The sequence below is a fragment of the Strix aluco genome, chromosome 7 (assembly GCF_031877795.1).
Source record: "Strix aluco isolate bStrAlu1 chromosome 7, bStrAlu1.hap1, whole genome shotgun sequence".
NCBI lineage: Eukaryota > Metazoa > Chordata > Aves > Strigiformes > Strigidae > Strix > Strix aluco.
In genome coordinates, this window is record NC_133937.1 from 21407229 (window position 1) to 21423264 (window position 16036).

Genomic DNA, 16036 nt, shown 5'->3' on the forward strand with positions numbered 1-16036 from the left:
TCCAGTTATATGATCTGACATTATTAAATCTGGGTGGACACTGCATAAGAAAAGGCATAGGAAATGTCTTCTCAGGAAGGTGGGTGTTCTCCTAAGTAGCATTTCTGGCCTACTTCCACTCAGCTGGTCTGTTGCCTTTCAGGATTCTGCTGTCATATGAAGTCAGTCACAAATGGAAAACGTTTTAAAATCGGGGAATTTTCTGCAGAATGAAAAATTTGATTCCCACCTATTGGGATTGTCTAAATGCTGAGTACGAGATAAACACATATCCTCGAATCATGCTCTAGCAAGCAATAAATCCTACACAGACTGAGAGTACTTATCTCACCAAAAAAAGGTAATTTATTTAGCTCAATTAACTATTATTTTTGGGAATTAGATATCAAACATAAACAAGAATATATAGAATATTAATATACAAAGAATGGTATTCATTAAAATATTGGGCATAAACATACAGTAGAGGATTTTTCTGAACACTGGGCACAATGTCCAGTTGTATGTAAAAGAAATGTTTATATACCAAACTTTAGAAAGTTTTCACAACTAAGTGGTTGACCGATTAATGTGTTAGGGTTTTATTTTTAATTTCAAAAGAATCGCTAATGAGTTCTATACTTACTAAGGCCTTCCTTACAGCTGACTGCAATAAGACATGTCATCTCTGAATTGTCAGTCAAACTCTGGCTGTTCCAAAATTGATCCCTGACTGTTTGATCACTCTTTAGCACCAATTTCTTTTTGGTCAATGAGTTGATTGCTGTTGTCATTGAAAGTCCATCACCCGTTCAGAAAACAAGGAAAGATACCATTCCTTTTTGATGGATGTTTAAACTCCTGGGATAATGAAAAGATGAAACAAACATTTTCTTGACAGCTCGCAAATGCAAACATTAAAAATGCAAATAATTACTAGCAAACCTATTGATAAAAGCTGGCCTTAGTTTGGAAAGAACTGTTTTGATGAGAGACTAGAGTTGGAATTAGTACCATATGTAATGGCCAACCTGACAAGCTTTTCTTAAATTCTTTTTTCATACAAGAGATTTTTAACTAACATGGAAGCAGGTGACTGTGTTTTACATTTACACATCCTGGCTACACAGTAACAGATTACGTATGCTGCCTAATCTCTACCCCAGTTCAAAAAAGTTAAAAACCAGTTTATACAGACTCTTTTACTCTGGTGAAACCCTCCAAAAGGCAGTGATGTGCTCTCTCCCTTTGTCATGTGTCCCCATCCCTGCAATGTCACCACTGCCTTCCTCTCCTGCGATCCCATGGAGTAACAGGAATAAGGATATGTGTATTCCTGCGATGCTTCCCAGCTGTGCTCTGAACCCTGGTGAGAAGTGGCTGTATCACTAAAAAGGCCTGACCTGTGAAGGAGGAAGCAACTTGGATCACTTTGGTTAGGATTTCAAAACCCAAGGGTTACAAGTGCTACTCCAAAATCCACACTAAATACTGCTGAATGAGTGACCTGTCAAGAGGCTCCCTCCCAGATCTGGAGAGGACCTGGCACATGCCAAGTATTAGATCCCCATGCTCTGATGGTGAGCTAAAAAGCCCATGCTTTTGCATCTCCATTAAGTCTGCAGTTAGTCAAGGGCTAAAGCTTCCCAAGGGCTGAAAGATGTTGAGTACCCAACTCTCCTGAGCTGCGGTGGAATCTGGGCATTGGAGATTTAGGAGCTTGAAAACATCAGTCCAGCTATCCTTCATGACTGAAATGCCCAGGCTGCCACAGAATAGCCCCCTTTCCATGAATGTCTATCACAGGAAAAGGAAGAATCCTCTCTCACTTATCAAGAGGTGAAGAAAGAGGAAGAACATTTTGTGCTCTCCCATTAGGCTCATTTCCCTATCTCCTGAGCCCTGGTCTTTCCAGAGAAATAACTCCAAAGTGAGCAGGGCATTAACAGACTCTGCTCCATACTAAAGCAGAAGGTGTGTGATATTTCCTCTAGATCAGCAGCTCAGTAATGTAGGCCACAGGAGGAAACTTCTGCAGGTTTGGAAGCACCAATCTAAATCAGGGCCAAAACCAGTGTTCTGGTTTTGTCAAAGTCTTTTACTCACTATCAAGTTTTTCCTATTCCTGATCAGAATTACTAAAAGATCAAATCCTGGAAAATGTTCCCAAGCTAAAAATATTCTTCCTTAAATCATTGGGGTTTAACTATGAATGTTTCCTCTGGATTATTTTGAAATCTTTGATTTCAAGCACTTAGGAAGAACTTTACTAAAAGTAACATAAGTTTTTTAAGACAACGTCATTTAGAAAGGGAATTTGAAAATATAGAAAGCAAACATTTTTATAACTATTTCTGGAGGGGAAAAAAAGCAGAAGAAGTAATTTTAGCTTTTCCTCTTCCTTAGCTGTAGAAAAAGATCTCAGCTTTACTGAGCTAATATTTTTCTGATGGGAAAAAGAGCATTAAATTGACGAATTTCCAGATCTTTGTCTTCAGAAGCAGGCTGATGTGCATGGATCCTGCCACTAGTCCTTCTGAGGCTTGCTAAGATGTTGATGTTTGCAGCTGGACTCATCATATTAGCATCAAAGAAGGAATAATGTTTAGTACTGAAAATGCCCCAGGTGGAACTTCAGTCCATTTAAAGCAGAGGGGCCGAACACTACAAAAGGTGTCTCTGGGACGTCACTTGTAGACCAGCTGCTTTTCCTATGATTACTTTCAACTACATTTCATTAAAAGTCTCATAGAAAAATAGAAGTGCATGAATGGAAATAAAAAAAATAAGGACATTTGTATGTTTTTTATAAATAAACAGCACAGCAAGAATTAAATAGAACACAGACAAAGGACATTTATATAGGCATGAACTGTTACAGCTTGTTCTCCTCAAAGAGTATCTGTGCATAGACTGTTGTACTGGGAATGCCTTTGGCTTCCTGAATCGGCTTCATAAGTTCAAGTTCAGCGTATGTTAAATTCTCCTCTGCGATTTTTGGCTAGGAAACAGAACCAACAAATTACAGTTATAATGTTGTTACCACTGGATGTAAATATTCTATAGAATGGGCTATATTTCTTCTCTCACACATGCTAATTCTACTATGCTGTTAATCAGTTTAGTTTGCACTAGAGTTAGTTCATAGAAGAGGAAATAAAAATATTAAAAATAAGAAACAAGAAATAGGATTTTCAGGTTCATTTCCAATTTCTCTTTGTTTCTCAAGCATTGAACATTTTGATTTGACAATTCAAATATTGCAAATTTGAAAGATGTGTGTTAGCAAAATGTTCAGCTTCTTTAATCCTAAATTTTCCAATTTAATTTTAGTTATTAGAGTAATTTGAAATATATATGCCAGATTTGCTTCCTAGCTGTAAACCTTGCACCAGTTACATCTCTAATCACAGCCACTCACAGTACCTCTCATTATGTTTCTTAACAGAACAAAAAAACATGTTAAAAATATGCAAAGGGCAGCAAAAATTGATAGAATTCAGTTACTGACATTCCAATGGAATTTCATCACTTTTGCCATGCTAGATGAGTTCACAGTTTAGAACAAAGGCCATACCACCAAAGCCATCTGATGTATTACAGTGGTTGAGTTTCAGACTTAAAACTATAAAATTTAGCTAAGAGAGATGTTATCAAGAAAATTTACTGAACAAATTTCACGTAGGTGACAGAAGAGCTGCCTACTGCTATTGGGGACTTCATCTAGACACAGAGTGGTGGCTTAGAGGAGGAAAGTCTTGTGTTCCTTTATGTGTGTTGGCTGATCAGTTGGGAGTGAGTTGTTCATATCAAATTCACCTCATAAAATGTAGCAACAAGCAAAAGACTTGCTGTGGAATTGTACATGGGGCCCTAGTACTTGAAATGGATTTCAGTTCATCTGTAGAAGATTGAAGTCTGTGCTTCCTGAAGAAAGGTGAAGTGCTAAGGCCCTGTGCAAGTGAAGAACTGGAGAATTTGTTCTTTTATCTCCTTGGGTACTGTGTTCTACCTGAACATAACTGGTGTCCTCAAGTTTAAGCCTAAAAAGGGCAGTTAAAACAAAACAAAGAACATTTCAGCCATGCAAATTTTTGCAGTCACAAGAGTATGCCTCATAGAAAAAGGTTGCATCTCCAAGACCAAGAAAGGCTTTGCCAGTTGTAAACTGAAAACTGATTCAAACTTCATAAACCCAAGATTTTCCATACAGGACTTAGTTATAATGAAGAAATTGACAATATTTTCCAATGCCCAGAGTTTCCTTTATGTTTTATTTACTGCTATTTTTTTCTTTCTGTTTTAACATAAATTATTCCTGTTTCCTTGAAATGTGTTTGAATAATTACTATATTGTCTTCTGGCTAAAAAGATAAACATTTAACATCCTCTGAAATCAGTCCCTGTGCTCTCCTGCTTCCTGTCTTTTGCACTGCTCTGGAATCCTCTCATTTTGCCTTGACAGTTGCTCACACTCTGCATTTCAGATTGTTTCCCTCTGGGTGGATCAGTTTACACTTTTCCAGCATTCATTTAATCTTATTTCTTCCCTGCAGATCTGATCCTGAAATTCTTTGTGCAGCTGCTGCTGCTAGTGATGTCATTGAAGTCAGTTGATCTGCACATGTGAGTAAAGGCCATTTGCAGGGCTAACTGTCTGCAGGACTGTAATCTTTGCATTTGATTATTCATTGGTCTTCCCTCCCCCTCTTGCATGGGTAGACCTATTTGATCTCAGCTTCTGGTCCTCATTGACTGTCAAATGCTCCACTGTTGACTACAAAGAAAATTTCCTGCTTTCATTGAATTCTCTGGTGTAATGATGTAAAGGGACTTCCTGGGGATCACAGCCTGATCTAGTATGTAACAGAAATAAAATCACACATTTCTTTTCTTTGTTCATGTATTGGGACTGAACTGAACCACAATGTTTAGAAAGACATCTGTCCTATCCTGGCTTTGGTTTAAAGAGTTAGAAAAACTCTTGGTCAACCGCTCTGATAATTAATTTTTATATTCCTCTCTTCTTTCTAGCCTGAGAGTATTAGCCTCAGTTCCTAGGCATTTAAGTTGGTTTTGCCTTTTATGATATGTTAAAGATTTCTTTTGAGATTTCAAAACTATATGTGCGATCTAGTCAGTAGGTAGTACAGAGGCTAAATACAGGAGTTAAGTTGAGGCTGGACATCACAATAACACCAGCAACTGCTGAAGACTTTATCCTCAGTGTATGATAGCACATCTAGTCTCTATTTGAAGGTATTGGGAGTTTTGTTGGCCAACTTCAGTGGGTGTCAACTCAGACCCTCAACGCAGAATGATGCACTGCATGTGAAAAGCCTCCTACAAATCAATCTGACAAAACACCAGGCTACCTGTATGAATTAACAAGGAGCTCCTGGACAAACTCAAACACAAAAAGGAAGCCTAGAGAGGGTGGAAGCAAGGACAGGTAGCCTGGAAGGAATACAGAGAAATTGCCTGAGCAGCCAGGAATCAGGTTAGGAAAGGCAAAGCCCTGATTGAATTAAATCTGGCCAGGGACATCAAGGGCAACAAGAAAACTTCTATAGGTGTGTTGGTGATAAAAAGAATGGGAAAATGTGGGGTCTGTCCAGAAGGAAACAAGAGACCTGGTTACCCAGGATATGGAGAAGGCTGAGGGGCTCAATGACTTTTTTGCCTCAGTCTTCACCAGCAAGTGCTCCAGCCACACTGCCCAAGTCACAGAAGGCAAAGGCAGGGACTGGGAGAATGAAGAACCACCCACTGCAGAAGGACATCTAGTTTGAAACCATGTAAGGAACCTGAAGATGCGCAAGTCCATGGGACCTGATGAGATGCATCCACGGGTCCTGAAGGAACTGGCAGATGAAGTGGCTAAGCCACTATCCATCATACTTGAGAAGTCGTGGCAGTCCAGTGAAGTTCCCACTGACTGAAAAAGGGGAAACATAACCCCCATTTTTAAAAAAGGGAAGAAAATAAGACCCAGGAAACTACAGGCCAGTTAGTTTCACCTCTGTGCCTGGCAAGATCATGGAGTAGATTCTCCTGGAAACTATGTTAAAGCACATGGAAAATAAGGAGGTGATTGGTGACAGCCAACACAGCTTCACTAAGGGGAAATTGTGCCTGACAAATCTGATTACCTTCTATGACGGTGTTACAGCAATGGTGGATAATGGAAGAGCAACTGATGTCATCTACTTGGGACTTGTGCAAAGCATTTGACACTGTCCCACATGACATCCTTGTCTCTAAATTGGAGAGACACGGATTTGACGAATGGACTACTCGGTGGGTAAGGAATTGGCTGGATGGTCACACTCAAAGAATTATGGTCAATGACTTGATGTCCACGTGGAGAGCAGTGATGAGTGGTGTTTCTCAGGGGTCGGTGCTGGGAGCAGTGCTGTTTAACATCTTTGTAAGTGACATGGACAGTGGGATTGAGTGCACCCTCAGCAAGGGTGCTGATGACACCGAGCTGTGTGGTGCAGTCGACACACTGGAGGGAAAGGATGTGCCATCCAGAGGGACCTGGACAGGCTGGAGAGGTGGGCCTGTGCAAACCTCATGAAGTTCAACAAGGCCAAGTGCAAGGTCCTGCACGTGGGTCAAGGCAATCCCATGCAGAAATACAGGCTGGGCAATGAGTGGATTGAGAGTAGCCCTGTGGAGAAGGACTTGGAGGTATTAGTTGACAAGAAGTTCATGTGCACTTGCAGCCCGGAAAGCCAACCGTATCCTGATCTGCATTAAGAGAAGTGTGGCCAGCAGGTCAAGGGAGGTGGTTCTTCCCCTCTACTCCAATCTCATGAGACCCCACCTGGAGTACTGTGTCCAGCTCTGGGGCCCCCAGCATAAGAAGGACATGGACCTGTTCACACGGGTCCAGAGGAGGGCCACAAGGATGATCAGGGGGCTGGAGAACCTCCCCTATGAGAACAGGCTGAGAGCGTTGGGATTGCTCAGCCTGGAGAAGAGAAGGGTCTGGGGAGATCTTATAGCAGCCTTCCAGTACTTAAAGGGGGCCTACAGGAAAGAAGGGGAGGGACCCTTTATCAGGGAGTGTAGGGATAGGATGAGGGGTAACAGTTTTAAACTGAAAGAGGCCAGATTTAGATGAGATATCAGGAAAAAATTCTTTACTGTGAGGGTGGTGAGACACTGGAAGAGGTTTCCCAGAGAAGTTGTGAATGCTCCCTCCCTGGCAGTGTTCAAGGCCATGTTGGATGGGGCTTTGAGCAACCTGATCTAGTGGAAGGTGTCCCTACCATGGGCAGGGAACTAGATGATCTTTAAGGTGCCTTCCAACCCAAACCATTCTATGATTCCATGATTCTATGAAAACTTTACAAACAAGCTGTTGGTCACTGTCAGAGTAAAACTCTACATTTCCTAAGACTGACCTTGTGCATCTTTTGAAGTAGAAATATTTTCATTGTTCTGTAGAAATCAGTTGCTCAGGGCAAGCTAAATCTGTATATGCTTTCCCCTTTGATGTTTAATTGTATTTCATGTTATGTTTCCATTTAGAAAATGCCGCATGTCCTAAAATAGCCACCCCAACGCCCAGCTCATGTAAATTTTAGAACTAAGTTTTATGAAATCATATTGTCCAGGTGTTTTATTATATTATCTCAAAATTGCATTGTTTTCCAGTGTAGATTATCTCTTTATTCTTACTTTATTCTATTATGTTTGGATATGAAAAATAACACTAGATTCCCCAAAACAAGTCATTGGGCAGTAGTGGCTGATGTGTTGCTTTCATACATTTTTATGATGTTCCTATAGTAAACATAATTTAATAAAGCCAAAACACACTAAATAAATAATTGCATCTAGAAAAGCAATAAAACCAAATAAAATTAGTACTTTCATAAGTGGAAAAGGTACTTCAATTACTGCTACAAGCAACAGCACACCATAAAATGTGTAGAATAATTTCCCTTATGCATATTTCTAGTATGTAATAATTTGATTGAAAATATGAGGAAACACACAGGAGGTTCAAAATTGTGAAGGGTATACAGTTTTCAGCAAAGGATGCGTAATAACAGTGCATGGAAGCCAACACTACTTTAAAGTACCTATGGTAGCCAGGGTTTTATTCCATACACTCTTCTGTACTTCATTTATCAACCACAGGTTTAATTTAATTTTGCTGCTTTATTTGTCCAAAACCAATTTTTTTTTGAACAGGCAGGGAAAGAAAACTAATTCTACGATTTCATCTTTCATTTGGATTGGATAGCGTTTTGGCAGTGTAAACCTGGAATCCTGCCACCACCTCGTTTTTGGAACAATAGCATGACTTTAATAACTGATCTTATAGGTAGGACTGATACCAGGGCAGAAGAGGAAGAGACAGTGAATGACTGGCCATTCACCTCTCTCTTTCCATCCTGGCTCTTCACTTAGGTCATTGGGATTTCTATGGCTACAACATCCTTTCCTGAAAAATTACCTCATTGTTCTAAAATAATGTTGAAATTATTTCTTCAAATAGAATTCTATTGTATGACATTTCTAGATACAGGCTTTATTTTGTATGCCTGTTTTCTCGTCTTGAGATCACATACTTTGCAAAAATATAAATTAGGAAGAGTCATCATTTTCCAGTGTATCTTCTAGCAAATGCAAAATGATGCCTCTTCCACATTTCTTCCAGTTTAATTTTACTTTATTCCAGTTACAGGGCTTCCCATGGGCAACTGTTTGAAAGAGTTGACTTACAGGAACATTTTTCTTAATAAACAATCTGTAAAGTCTATCATGAATATTTAAAAGAAACTAAAGTATGTGTATACATAGTTTTGTTTTTATTGGGTTTTTCGAGTATGTCTTAGAAATTACCTAGAAGGGTTGCGTTTTTAATGAAAATTACTCTGATTTTTGTCATAATTACCAGGAATGTCAATTTTGCTCTTCCTAGGCTTAGCTGGTTTGTTTCTCACAGCCTCAAGGATGTTTATTGTGAGCACTGTCAGACTGAAAGTTCTTGAAGTTTTAACTAAGACCACTTTTATCAAAATTTATAATTAGATATGAAGAAAACAAGCAACTAATAACCTCATAAATTTAACGTGTCTGAAAAACAACTGATGCCAACTTGCACTTACGGATTGCTGCAATCTCACTGTTCCATGACCTCACCAGTTATCATGAAGATGAAAAAATGAATGTGAATTTCTAATTAAAAAACCCAAAAAAACCTCCCATGATTCTAGTTTACTATCAAAAATAAGCAGAAAAGGGCTCACTTCAATCTTAAATATTTTAGTCACTATTGCTGCAGACCTTTGCCTTGGAATTCAGTGTCTATATGATCACATGTGATGGAGGTTTTGTTTGGAATACAATGCAGATGACTTTAACACAGGACCAGGGCAAGAAAACTATGTTTATAGACCAAATTGAATTTTTACCTCTGAGTTTTCTGGATTTGACAAGCATGTGTCCCAAGTTCCAGTCAGAGCTTCATAGTATTTTTAGTAACTCCCATTTCCTGCAGCAACACTTGAAAATTAAACCCCACCCTCACTGGCATGCCCTGTGCTCATGGGTGAATGGATATGGTCAGCAAGGATAAAACCTTGCCAATTATGCATATGTTTGCTGGTTTGACTGCCAGTACATGGCAAATTGCCACCTATGGACTGGCCATGCTATGCTGTTGGGTGCACACTGAGATGCCAGAGGGATGCTGTAGAAAATGCAAATGGGAAAGGTACAGAGTCAAGAGGTGGTGGTGAGGTTTGTTTGATCTAGTCTCTAGCACTTGCACTTCTCTCCAGGTTACTCCAGAGCACAACGAAAGCAGCCCTGCCCCACTGCCAGGAAGCAGCTCTTTCTTAGCAAGCACATGCTGGAACTACCAATTTTTCTCTCCCTTTCTCTTGCAAAGCCCAAACTTGAATCTTTGGCCTTTTCCCTTTCATATCTGAGAAACATCCTGTTTTGTAGCCACACTTGGTAAAGACCTCCACAGGAAAAATGTGGATACTGTCCAGATGGCACAGCTCAGGAGCATCCTATGTCACCGCCTGAGCACACTCATTCAGAAAGTGTCTAGACAGGACTCTCCAGGCCAACTGGATGGGCTTTGGCCACAGGGACAGATTGTTGCTTCTCTCTGCATGAATGCCCAGGTGGGAGGAAACTGCATACTTCATGCAGCCTAAGGAAAAGGGGCTAGCCCATCTTCTCCTCTGCATATCTCCTTTTCAAAAGCACCTTTTTTTTGAAGCTGTGGGAGGGGATGGTGTATGGCTGCCAGCTTGGCCATCACTGTAGGTTCAGTTACAGAGGTGAAGGCAAGAGTGTGCTGAAGCAAAGATTCAGCATGTTTGGTGGACAGGTTGTAACTCCCTTGTCTGGGCCACCAGGACACAGGGAGACTGCACATGTTAGCAGTGAGGTTAGGCAGGATTTTGCAAAGTTAGTATTGAGAAAACTCACTGTAGCTTCAAAGAGAAAAGGATTAGCCTTTGACAGGCCATTTTTTAATATACACTGGAAAACTACTCTCTAGAATGTGTGGTCTTTCTTGTGCTGAAATCAGTAGTGGTCCTCAGGGCCATAGATATATTTTATGCTTAAACGCTATGAACTTCAGCGGGATGGCTCCCTCATTAAGGTAGTAACTCAGGAGTCAGAAAGAGATTTTTTTTTTTTTCTCTTTAGAGCTTTGGGTGTTTACCAAAGTCAGTGCCTTGATTGCAGGCAGAAAGCCAGAGATTCCCCTAGAAGAGAGGAGCTTCAAAAATTACTCCTGCAGACCTTCATGAAAATCTGAAGCTAGATCTGCAAGATGAGTTTTCCCCTAGAAATGCAACTGCTGGCCAGTAAGAGTTCTGAAATATCAAGGGAGCCATTGTCTTCTCAGTGCCAAAGCTAAGAAATACGACATTGGAAAATATGGGGAACAGGAAGTATGACTTTTAGTGGCACTATCAGTTAGAAAGGACAGGTTCTTTCCATTAAGATGACTACTTTTTACTCCCTAGAGTAAAAAACACTTGCCAGACTCCCTTGGAACAGTATCTACAATTTCTGAAGCCTCCTTCAGCACTGCATCTAAATTTTGCTACTGCAGCCCACAGAAGTTACAATAACGAAGTCAGGGACAAAGAAGATTTACTAAGTCCCACTGAATTATTTTATTTTAAAGAAACAGAATCCCACAAATGTAGGGCAGGTAGTGACTCTAAGGGGTGAGCCAGTCCATCTTTCTTCATTAACAGAATTAAATATACCTGGCAGAGGTTTGTCCAGCCTGTTTTAACAGCTTTTGGAGAAGAGTGCCCTCACCTTTGCCAATGCTTTATTCCTTTTACAGTTGCAGAGTTATTCCTAGATTCTAAACCAATATTGCTGGAAATCAGGCTGATTTCTTCTTATCCTTCCAAAAGGCCCAAGGAAATAATTAAAGATTTTCAGTTCTCTGGTGACACTTTTATTACTCCAAATGTGTCATCACACAAAAATCATCTGCTGTGGGATTTTGTAAATACACAAGTCTCGGCACAATTCCAGCAAGAGATTTTATATATTTATACAAACTGTTTCTTCTTGGGGTAAAGACAGCAACCTGTGATCTGAATGGGAAAGCAGGCATAACTCAGTAGTTTTGAATATGCTGTGTTCTGAGTGTCAACCTCAATGTGTAAATTATATTCATGTTCCTATGGACATCTCACATCCTAGGAGAGACTGAAAAAAATAAAGGATTATTCGTCTTGCAGAGAGAGAAATTATACAGACTGGATGGAAATATTTAAGAATCATAGACAGTCAAGGAAAAATATGTTCACCACTCCTTTACATATCATATGTACAATGTTGCTTGAAGTCTGTGGAGATCAATAATGCCTTAAGAAATTGGGAACTTAAATCATCACCCATTGTTACATATTGTGGAGGAAACAACTCTTCTAACAGAGGGTGGCATAGCTTTTAATTTAAAATCATCCAGGAGAAAGAAAGACCTGATTGTTCCCAGATCCAGAATCCACAAATTACTGAACAAATGTATTTCACTTCCTTTTTCTTTCTCAGCTAAATGGTCAATGGTACCTACAGGTTAAGACTAATGAGGAATCCTACTAGTTGTGCAAAAAACTGACTAGCCTACCTTTCTTAGCTACCTTGATGCATATGGTTTGAATGATATAGTGCTTAATGTAAGATGAAAAAGAAGACAGGGAAAAAATCAACTCGTCCATCAAGTACAATCTTGCAATGTGTAAATCTGCTCCCAGGTTGCTATGAGGCTGAAGCTGGAGGACAGCAGGCTGGAGCACAGGTCAGAAGGCACAAGTTTCCCAGCAATCAAAAAGCAAAAGCAGCTCTTTAGATTTCACAGCTCTGATATGGTAATCAGACTGCAGATAATTCACTCGCACATCTAGACCCCTTTCCCAAACGGACTCCAAGGTTCTGATATACAGTGGATCTGGTTGGTTTGTTGTACAATGTGAAATGCACTCCTGAAACCTAAAAGTCAAAAGGATTTTTTAGGTGAAGGAAACTTAAGCGCCTGGGCATCTTTAGGAGCACCTGTCTTTATTGCTTGATTCAGGAGTATACACTGATGTAGAACACTGAGCTAAATGTATAATGCTGGAAGCTTGATTTTGCTGAGTACACACAGATGACAAGACCAAGTCACAACCTTCTCAGTTCCACAGGTGTCAAACCTATGTCAAGTTCCTGCTCAAAACAACACTCTTCTGCTTTGTGGACATGGCAGGAGCAGGGAAACTGTCCTTTGAATGTATACTTGCAAATTCCAGACTTTCAGACATGTTTCGGTGCAGGGACTGTCCTGACCTGCACTGGCTGGCACTCAGCACATTGTCAGCACTTAGCCCATGATGATAAATAAGGATGGGATTTTCAAAGCTGCAGAAAGAAACCTGAGCTTCCCATTTCTGTTACATCTGTAAAAACCTGGGAACCCAAATCTCTGAGCTGGCTTTGCAAATCTCAGCATAAAATAGATAAGTGGTGCCTGAAAAAGGCAGGCAGGTAGAACAGGTGCCAAAGATTATGCTTTCACTCAAAGTTAACAAAATGACTTCCAGAAATTTCCCTCAGTCTTAGATAACCATAAGCCCTTCCTGTTTCTCTAGTAGTTTTTACATCATCATCATCAAAAGAAAATCTCAGCAATCATGTGGTGCCAGGTCACTAGTGATCCAATCCATTCTGAGATAAACAATGCTGTCTACTCTACATGAGCTGAAGATAGAAGGATGCTTCTCTTAAATATCTCAGCTATGATCACTGAAAGCACTCTGCTTCAGAAGTCACACAGGACCAATATGTATTCTGTGGTGTGGAACAAGAGAAGCCAGATACATTCCAGTGAAGAGGTTATTCAAGAGGTTAGCCAGTATAGGAGCAGCAGAAGCCAACTCTTATGTACTGCGTGCTTTACGTGTACAGTGTGTTTGAAGAACTAAGCCCAAGGGGATCATTTGTAATACAGGATATATTCACCTTATTTCAAAGTGGGATGATTATATGACTTGGCAGAGGCCACATAAGTCAGTGGGCAGAATCAGGAAGATTCTCTATAGTCTGTTTTATCTGTGCAGGTATTCCTCCCCTTAAAATTTAGCATGAAAATGATGAAGTCAACACAAATTTTGCATAAGTAAAGACTGCAGGATTTGATCTAACCTGAAGTCATGTTCTTTCCGTTGGCTCTAGTGAATCATACAGGAGCTCCTAAGCTTGGTGGTGCAAACCTTCATGAAAAGACACTGAAACCTTTTCATTTAGATGATGTTCTATAACTGACACTCTTGGGCTACGACAACTAATCTCTAGGAAGCAATGAAAAGCTTACCAGAAGTTGGTTGAGGAAGTATAGATTTATCTTTACCAACTCAAAGGGCTAAGTACTTAAGGCTATAGCAGAACAGCCCTTAGAGAACAGAATTTGTGGGCCCCTAGAATTTTCTTCTTCCTAATGACTCTCTGTGCTTCTTGCATGCTATAAAAACCATCCCTTTTTGCATTTCAGCATCTCTATTTCCTTTGATCTGTACACATTTCTCATTGATGCTAATAGAGAATGACACTGATGGGGAATATTTTTGCAACAAGGGGAGCATAGAATTGTTATTCTGGCTAAAGCAAAAGCAATATGACTTAAGCAGAGTTTTTAAAAGACTTTACTCAAGGCTGTGCAATTGAACATGATGTTAGGCTTTCTCTCTTTTTTTTTTTTTAATTTTCATTGAGATTATGTCCATATTTTATCCAGGTTATTGTATTCTTGTAAAATTATTCTGCAACCAACTCTAGCACGTTAACAACAAAAGAAATTCTCTAGCTTATTATAAACATCTTTCAAAAAAACAGAAGCACATGTCCTCTGGAAATAATTTTGCTGGTATTTAGGTTATTACAAAAAATTTCCCAAAACACTGGAATTATTTTGTAATGTTTCCTTATACTCTAGCTTATTTGCTTAGGTTTTCTAGAATGTTCTCCTGGTGCCTCGGTGTGGTACCTTCCTTGGGTTGCATAGGAAAGCTGCAGAAGAAGTCCAGAAACTCAGCAGTTTGAGTCTGTCTTTGCAGTGATGATTACTGAGTAACTATGTGCCATCAGTGAAAAAAGACCTAGTTCAGACACCTGCTGCGCAATAATTACAGTTGGAAAGAAAAAAATTATTTTATCCTGCACAGATTTGGTAGGATGATGATCATATTTTTTTGCCCCAAAACAGACTGAAAATTTAAAATCTGAGAAATTTGGGGGAATTAAAAAAATGGGGAGGCAAGCTTGCTGAAAATCAAGAAAATGTTTCATTTAAATGAATTTGATATGTCTTTTTCTCTGTAATTATTACCATTTTGTATCTTCATTGAAACTTCTACTTCAATTAGTTTAATTTCCTCACTGAAAAACCATTTAAAAGCATAAAAAAATGATTTTTTTTCTTTTTTCTGAGAAGACTAAAACATAGGGGTTTAACCAACTGTGTTGTAAAGGGAGGTAAGAGGAATGGAAATGGGAGACAGCTCTGGGGAGTGTCATACCCAGCTTCTGAATGTGCCTTATAGACTGACTTGGGTTTACTTTGCCCTTTATTGCACTTTATTGCGATGTGAGTTTGGGTCCTGAAAATCCTTTGGATAGTATTTGTTGGATTACTTTTTGACTTAAAAGTAATACATCCATAGATTGCATGTTTTCTGCAGGCTGCAATGTGTCTCCAGGTGCACTCTGAGGTGAAACATGAAAGGTGAAAGAGCAACATATGGAAACAGCTGCCAGACTCGAGTCCAACAGTAAGGCATTAAAACTCAGTCTGCTAGCTGCACACAGTGTGTGGATCCTCAGTCACGCTAGGGAAGACAAAGCTGATTTCCTTGTTTGAAAAGGCTTTATTCCTGTTCACCTCCAAAGAGTTTGAACCTTGACTGGAGTTGTGCAGCAGGAAGGGAAGAGCCAACAGTATTTGTGGCCCATATCCTTGGATTTATTCCAGAAAGAAAAAGCATCTGGAAACAGATTTACCTCAAGTTCAGCATGTGTTGATGTGCTTTATTGACCTGCAGGAAGACCCTGAGTGCTTTAACTGATGACAGCTTTTCCTAGGAGGGCTGAAGACTAACTGTTTTCTGATGTAGCTGCGTGCCTGGGCACACTGATTAATGCAGTATGTGCATGGCAAAGGGTGGCTGTCATCCCCTGATGCCAGGTGCTCTCATCTGTGTCTTTGTCCTCTTAGCCTAGCTTTGGCCTGATGCAATTACCTACATGGATATAAGGTTGTTTTCATGGACTTTTAAAACTCTGCCTCTTCCTCTACTGAAACCTGACCTGTATGAGCAGAGCCTGGCCAAGGTGTAATCCCTGCAGGACCAGAAGAGGAGAGGTGAGCTCCATACTCAAGCAGCAATATCACCTAAGATTTTAGCTGAGCTGTTCTGAAGTCACCTGGCATTATGCCCAGGTATCCTGGGTTGTACCCTGACTATGCTTAAAAGGGCCGAGGTTATTTACTGACAATTGGTGGGAAGGT

At 39.9% G+C, this 16036-nt stretch overlaps 1 protein-coding gene across 3 annotated transcripts in view; it reads right to left on the reverse strand.

The window, feature by feature from the left end:
* Positions 1–318: 318 nt before the first annotated feature.
* Positions 319–16036, reverse strand: part of VSTM4 (V-set and transmembrane domain containing 4) — a 42884-nt gene continuing 27166 nt past the window's right edge. For 2 of the 3 annotated variants that reach the window (XM_074830849.1, XM_074830850.1), the window contains exon 8: positions 319–2980. In XM_074830849.1, coding sequence (XP_074686950.1) covers positions 2855–2980 — 126 coding nt within the window. In that variant the 3' untranslated portion in view covers positions 319–2854. Of the gene's footprint in view, positions 2981–11430; positions 11704–16036 lie in introns of those variants that run through there. The other variant, XM_074830851.1, reaches the window with a different exon arrangement.